At 42.4% G+C, this 7,541-nt stretch overlaps 1 protein-coding gene across 1 annotated transcript; it reads left to right on the top strand.

Annotated features, from left to right (window-relative positions):
- Nucleotides 1-1,744: 1,744 nt before the first annotated feature.
- On the top strand, nt 1,745-4,734 carry LOC141072505 (uncharacterized). The gene has a single exon (XM_073559781.1). It carries the CDS (start codon nt 1,966-1,968, stop codon nt 3,388-3,390), a length of 1,425 nt encoding a protein of 474 aa, XP_073415882.1. The 5' UTR covers nt 1,745-1,965; the 3' UTR covers nt 3,391-4,734.
- The last annotated feature ends 2,807 nt before the right edge of the window (nt 4,735-7,541 follow it).

The following is a 7,541-nucleotide window of genomic DNA, read 5'->3' as shown; positions in this document are numbered from 1 at the left end:
TATAGAAAAACATGTTACAGGTAAAAGTTATAAGACCATCTCCAAGCAGCTTCATATTCTTGTCACTAAAGTTGCACATATTATTCAGAAATTTAATATCCATGGGACTGTACCCAACCTCCCTGGACGTGGCCGCAGGAGGAAAATTGATGACAAATCAAAGAGACAGATAATATGAATGGTAATATATCCCAGAATAACTTGTAAACTGATTAAAGGTGAACTTGAAGCTAAAGGAACATCAGTGTCAGATCACACCATCCGTCATTCTATGACCCAAAGTGGACTTCACGGAGACGACCAAGGAGGACACCATTGTTGAAAAAAAAATCATAAAAAAACAGACTGGAATTTGCCAACCCACATGTTGACATGCTACAAAGCTTCTGGGTTAATTTCCTATGGACAGATGAGACAAAAATGGAACTTTCTGGCAAGGCACATCAGCTCTATGTTCTCAGATGGAAAAATGAGGCATATCACAAAAAGAACACTATCCCTACTGTGAAACATGGAGGAGACTCTGTTACGGTCTGGGGCTGCTTTGCTGCATCTGGCACAGGGTGTCTAGAATCTGTGCAGGGTACAATGAAATCTCAAGACTATCAAGGGATTCTAGAGAGAAATGTGCTGCCCAATGTCAGAAAGCTTGGTATCAGTTGCAGGTCATGGGTCTTGCAACAGGATAATGACACACAATACACAGCTAAAACACGCAAGAATGGCTAAGAGGAAAATATTGGGCTATTCTGAAATGGCCTTCTATGAGCCCTGACCTAAATCCTAATGAGCATCTTTGGAAAGAGCTGAAAACATGCCGTCTGGAAAAGGCAACCTTCAAACACGAGACGACTGGAGCAGTTGCCCTTGAGGAGTGGGCCAAAATACCTGTCGAGAGGTGCAGAAGTCTCATTGACAGGTACATGAATCATTTTATTTCAGTAATTGTCTCTAAAGGTTGTGCAACAAAATATTTTACTTTAGGGTACCATCATTTCTGCCCAGGCCTATTTCATGAGTTTTATTTTTTTTAAGTTCTGTGGAAGCGTGGATGAAAAGCAATGTCTGACTTTAATTTGTTCACTTTCATAGATTTTTTAATTATTATTTCTTTTGTCAGATTAAAGTTATTTCTGTGACCATTGTGGGTTTCATTAAACAACTGGTACCAACAATTTTGGCCACATGTGTAGAAAGAGTGTATAATTTGACTCCACAGCAACTTTCTGGAAATTAACACGCAGTGGATGTTGGAGTGAAAATTACACATTTGCCATTTTATTACCCAGCACATAGTGCCCAGATTGTGCTCCAGGAGACACCGCAAATTAAGTGGATTCTTCTCACTATAACATTGCTAAATACAGGGATCCTAAATGTTGTTTGCGCACACTGCAAGACTCCGAAGTGAGAGCGGATTTTGCTGGATTGGTTTATAGAAACCTTGTTGCTTTTCAACAGCCTTTGAGCCACTAATAGTGCGGGAACCTCTGTTTTTCCAATGACAGATGATGGACCTGAGTGGGGACTTGTTTTTGTGAGATGAGAATTGGTATTATTTTCGCCTACATAACATTGATTGGTTTCTTTATATTTGATATTTGGGAGGCAGAATGAACAAACAGTTGAACACCACACACTACTGGCTCATCCAGCAAGGTTTTCTATTAGACTGTGAACTGTCATTGACTTGGTAAATAATTAAAGTTTTTTACATAGCTTGCCATTTTTATGGACAGTTTAAGTAGAAATGTTCAAAAATATAAAACCAAAGGATATTTTATTAATAAGTAGTAATTGTTTTTTATCTTAGCAGATGAATGTACCAGGAGATCAGAGGGACATTTGACATCTTCAATTTTTAAATCTGATGATCTTGAGATCCTACAAGATACAACTGAAGTGATTGCTATTACTCCAGATATACCATCATCCATTCACAGCAAAGATCTGTCATCTGGTCCTATGAAACAGGTCCCATCTTCTGATTCCTTACTGAGTAATAAGGGAAAGCAATGTCACAAAAGAGGCAATAAAAAACAAACTGCTACTAAAGCAAAGAAGTCATTCACATGTTCAGAATGTGGGAAATGTTTTACGTGGAAATCACGTTTTGTTACACACCAGAGAACTCACACAGGGGAGAAACCTTTTTCCTGTTCAGAATGTGGGAAATGTTTTACATGGAAATCACATTTTGTTGCACACCAGAGAACTCACACAGGGGAGAAGCATTTTTCCTGTTCAGAATGTGGGAAATGTTTTACACTGAAATCAGATTTTGTTACTCACCAGAGAACTCACACAGGGGAGAAGTCTTTTTCCTGTTCAGAATGTGGGAAATGTTTTATACAGAAATCAAATTTTGTTACTCACCAGAGAACTCACACAGGGGAGAAGCCTTTTTCCTGTTCAGAATGTGGGAAATGTTTTATACAGAAATCACATTTTGTTACTCACCAGAGAACCCACACAGGGGAGAAGCCTTTTTCCTGTACAGAATGTGGGAAATGTTTTAACCTGAAAACAAATTTGGTTAATCACCATAGAACTCACACAGGGGAGAAGCCTTTTTCCTGTTCAGAATGTGGGAAATGTTTTAACCGGAAATCAAATTTGGTTAATCACCATAGAGCTCACACAGGGGAGAAGCCTTTTTCCTGTTCAGAATGTGGGAAATGTTTTAACCGGAAATCAAATTTGGTTAATCACCATAGAGCTCACACAGGGGAGAAGCCTTTTTCCTGTTCAGAATGTGGGAAATATTTTAAACAGAAATCAGATTTGGTTAATCACCATAGAGCTCACACAGGGGAGAAGCCTTTTTCCTGTTCAGAATGTGGGAAATGTTTTAACCAGAAATCACATTTTGTTACTCATCAGAGAACTCACACAGGGGAGAAGCCTTTTTCCTGTTCAGAATGTGGGAAATGTTTTCACTGGAAATCACAATTGGTTTATCACCATAGAACTCACACAGGGGAGAAGCCTTTTTCCTGTTCAGAATGTGGGAAATATTTTAACCGGAAATCAGATTTGGTTAATCACCATAAAATTCACACAGGGGAGAAGCCTTTTTCCTGTTCAGAAAGTGGGAAATGTTTTCACTGGAAATCACAATTGGTTTATCACCATAAAATTCACACAGGGGAGAAGCCTTTTTCCTGTTCAGAATGTGGGAAATGTTTTGCACATAAATCACATTTTGTTAAACACCAGAGAATTCACACAGGGGAGAAGCCTTTTTCATGTTCAGAATGTGGGAAATGTTTTTGCACTAAATCAGATTGTGTTAGGCACCAGAGAACTCACCAGGGGAGAAGCCTTTTTCATGTTCAGAATGTGGAACAATTTTTAACCAGAAAGGGAGTCTTGTTCCACACCAAATAACTCACACAGGGGAGAAACTTCCTTCATGTTTAATCGAAAATAAATCTTGATCACATCAGAGAAGCCATTTTTCCTGTTTATAATGTGGGAAATCTTTTAATAGAAATGAAATCTTACTACTAATAATAATATTTATTTTTATATAGCGCTAACCTATTCCGCAGCCCTTTACAGTTTGCACACATTATCATCACTGTCCCTAATGGGGCTCACAATGTAAATTCCCTATCAGTATGTCTTTGGAATGTGGGAGGAAACCCACGCAAACACGGGGAGAACATACAAACTCCTTGCAGATGTTGTCCTTGATGGGAGTTGAACCCAGGACTAGAGCACTACAAGGCTGTAGTGCTAACCACTGAGCCACCTCAACAGACCTTACACAGGGAAGAAGCCTTTTTCCTGTTCAGAATGTGGGAAATATTTTAACCGGAAAGCGCTTGTTAGACATCAGAGCAGTTACACAGGGGAGAAGCCTTTTTGATTTTCTTAATGTAGTCAATATTTTACTTGGAAATCAGCTGTTAATAAACATCAGAAACATCACATAGGGTAGAAGCCTTTTTTATGTTCATAATGTTGGAATAGTTTTAACCAAAATTGAATTTTCTTAAATGGGTTGTCTCTTGTCATTCCTCCTGTATGCTGAAAAAAGGCTAAAACTAAACTTTATTAATTCCAAATGTAAAACTATACCCATAATTCACCCCCTGAATGTTAGACAGAAGGTGACTAATAGAAAAAAACATATACCCCACACCTCAGTATATAGGGTGAGGTGATGTATACACACTCACTCTCCAAGCCTCACATTTCTACGGGTTTCATTGTCCTCACCAAAGGCGTCATCAGTTGACTATTTAATATTGATCTATATTCAAGCGAGACTAGACAAAAAAAAAATTAAAATCATGTTATCTGTAACAGAAAACTAGCCACATATCGGCAGATCCCAGACTTCAAATTTTATACTTCGTATAGTTTTTACATCACGAGGGACTCAGATCTATCATTCTACAGAAAATAACCTAGGGGTTTTCAGCCTCGGTTGGAAGAATACAGAGCTGCTCCATTCACCATCGCTGAACCATGGATACGTTTGGAGAAGCCAGGTTGTGATCCTCAGATCAACTGGCCTTTTACCTTGTATGGACTGAATGGATTGTCCTCTTCCTACACTTGTCGTTACCTCATCTCTGTGCGTGCCACAGGTGGGGTAGCGACCCTGGGAGTGAATCAGCGGAAGGGTGAGACTCTGTAATGTGCACTCTGTTGGGTATTTTGCTGTGACTGTTCTATGTGTTATCTGCCTGTTTTGTGGTTCAATAAAGCATTGCCACACTGCATTACCCTCACTGTGTGTTGTCTGAGTAGCATTATGCCCATGTTAAAGGGAGAGCCTGCGTTAGGTGGGAGGATCCCTGATCCATCTCGTTTCTGTCAGCGGACCGCGGCACCCGTTGACCACCCCATGTCTCCACAGGCATGCTTCAATAGTCTCAATGGGAGGCTAGAAGCTGCTATAACCCGATCAGTTCTGCTACATACAGGCAATGATCAGATCACCTGCATGTAGCAGAGTTGCTCACTTGCTATGAGCGCCAACCACTGGGCAGCGCTCATAGGATCCGGCAGTGACAACCATAGAGGTCTGCTGGAGACCTCTGGTTGTCATGCCAACCTATCGGTGACCAGCAATCATGTGACGGTCACTGAAGTGCGGGATTTCTGGCCCATCATGTGCAAGAAAAGATGTAGGCTCAGCGCCGGAGCCCACATCAAAAGGAGGGAGTCTGACATCAGCATACAGTTACACCCGATGTCAGAAAGGGGTTAAAGGGGATTGTTTTTACAGAGACAGAAGTGGTAATTAATCATGTATACATACAAATAATTACAAAAATACACAGCTTCTAATGGTAAATAGTATAGAGTTAAGACAAGAAAATATAATTTGTGTAAATCGTGTAGATATAAAAATTCAGGCAAATGTCAAATGTTCAAAAACACAGAAAAAAGGCAGAGATGCTGACCTGCCCAGACCTCCAAACAAACGCACTATCAGGGTGAGTGAGCCCATATAGTTAGGATGGGGGCAACACAGGTGCAAGAATACCGATGAGACAACCGCTCACAACCTACCAATGTATGGAGGGGCGGTTGCTTGGTATATTAATGCACAATGAAGACTTGTATGCTCCGCTGTTCACACAATGGGAATGCACAGCATCCAGGCTAACAGCCTATTAGTTACGCCCATACTATTAGATCAGGCGGGCTGCCTAGCGCCATCCAAACGCATCCCATGTGAACAGACACCACAGTTTACAAGACCGAATGGGCCCAACTGCACCCTGAAAAATATAGTGCAAAAAACACATATAAAAATATGAGAGGTATTAGTAAATATTTTGGCCAAAATACGTAAGCAAGTAACCCACGTCATGCGTTGGCCTAAAAAAGTGTCAAAGGACTTACAGAAATTGCTTCTTCTACTTCCACCACTGCTGCTGCTGCTAATATTTTGGCATTGAAGAATTGACGGTCCAGAGGTTGGAAGTCTACAACCACGATTCGAACTGTGTGCTTCACTGCTGTCTTAGGGAAAAGCTCTCTTAAGGTTGTGTAAAAGCGTGTTTCAATACTCCAGCATTCGCTGTTCCCTTTCTAGGGCGGGGATCGTCTGGCAAAATTTGGTTTTATAACGTGGATCTAAGAAAGTGGCAACCCAGTAGTCAGCATTATTCCTTACCATAACTATACGGGGATCATGTTGCAGATAGTGTAGCAAGAAGGCACTCATATGTCGGGCTCTACCATGAGGTCTAAGCCCAAAGCCCATGCTGTGTTGGTGGCTGGGTAACAATGAGGCTCATTTCCTCCGTCCCATCCCTCCAACCACGAATAACAGAGAGGGAAGTATTATCCTCTTCATCTTACAGTTGCTCGCCCATCACCTCTTTCTCCTCCATTTGTTCCTTGGATCTTGCACCTTCGATAACAGCGTGTCTATCACCACCCCCACTCGATCACAGTAATCCACCCTCCCTTGGCACCCACCTGTGTGGTGACAGTCTTGAACTTAGAGACAGTATTATCCCTTCTGCATCCGCCTCTGCTTCCTCCTCTTCTGGGACCACCATCTCTTCCCGCAGGCTGTTCAATGTCTTCTCCAGCATATATATGACCGGAATAGTGATGCTGATGATGGCGGCATCAGTGAGAACTATCTCAGTAGCCATTTTGAAACTGTGCAGAAGGGTTCAGAAGTCCTTAATCTGTGCGCACTCTGTAAATGTGACATGCGCCAGGTCCATACTGCGTTGGCCCAGGCTATATGACATGACATACTGCGTCAGGGCTTGTTGCTGCTGCTACAGTTGCTCCAACGTGCACAGTGGAATTCGATGAGGAGAGGGGTGTGAACAGCAGAAATGAGCACACAGCTTACGTGCCTTCTTGAGCAGTTCACCCAGGCCAGAATAGTGGTGGAGAATACACTGTACCACCAAGTTGAGGACATGAGCCATGCAAGGCACGTGTGTGGGCTTGCCTTGCTGTAGGGCCGCCACCAAGTTTGCACCGTTATCACCTTCCCTGCATGCAGGTTCAGCGGAGACAGCCATTGATCACACTGAGCCTGGAGAACTGTCCACAACTCTTCAGCTGTATGACTGCAATCTCCAAGACATATCAATTTTAAGACTGCCTGATTGCAGAGAGCCCATGTTGTGCAGTACGGAGGTGGTGGGGGTCTGCTCCGCACTTGGAACGTGTGTCTCATTAAGGCAGAGGTTGAGGGCACAGGTGGAGGCCCTAGAGGTGATAGAGGAGGCAAAAGCAGTGGAGGAAGTGTTAAATGTAGAGGTTTGTCCTGCAAACCTTGGGGATTCCAAGACTTGTGGAGCAGCACCTGTTCCCACAGCCAGTAGAGTCACCCAGTGCTCAGTCAGCGAGATGTAACCCCCTTGGCCATACTTACTCGTCCAAGTGTCTGTGATGAAATGCACTCTAGCAGACAGCGATTTTGTCATGGAATGGGTGATCTCTGCGACATGCTGGTGTAGCACAGGCACAGCTTTCTTAGAAAAGTAATGACTACTGGGTAATTGGTACTGGGGGACTGCGACGGCTATGAGATTTCGTAAACT

Source organism: Dendrobates tinctorius, unplaced genomic scaffold (assembly GCF_039654945.1).
Source record: "Dendrobates tinctorius isolate UK_male_01 unplaced genomic scaffold, ASM3965494v1 ptg000274l, whole genome shotgun sequence".
NCBI lineage: Eukaryota > Metazoa > Chordata > Amphibia > Anura > Dendrobatidae > Dendrobates > Dendrobates tinctorius.
Note: the sequence above shows the minus strand (reverse complement) of the source record. Positions and strands in the feature narration are given on the sequence as shown.

Bases quoted from the DNA above. Each gene is read 5' to 3' on its own strand.
- LOC141072505 (XM_073559781.1), top strand. From the start codon at position 1,966: ATGAAACAGGTCCCATCTTCTGATTCCTTACTGAGTAATAAGGGAAAG.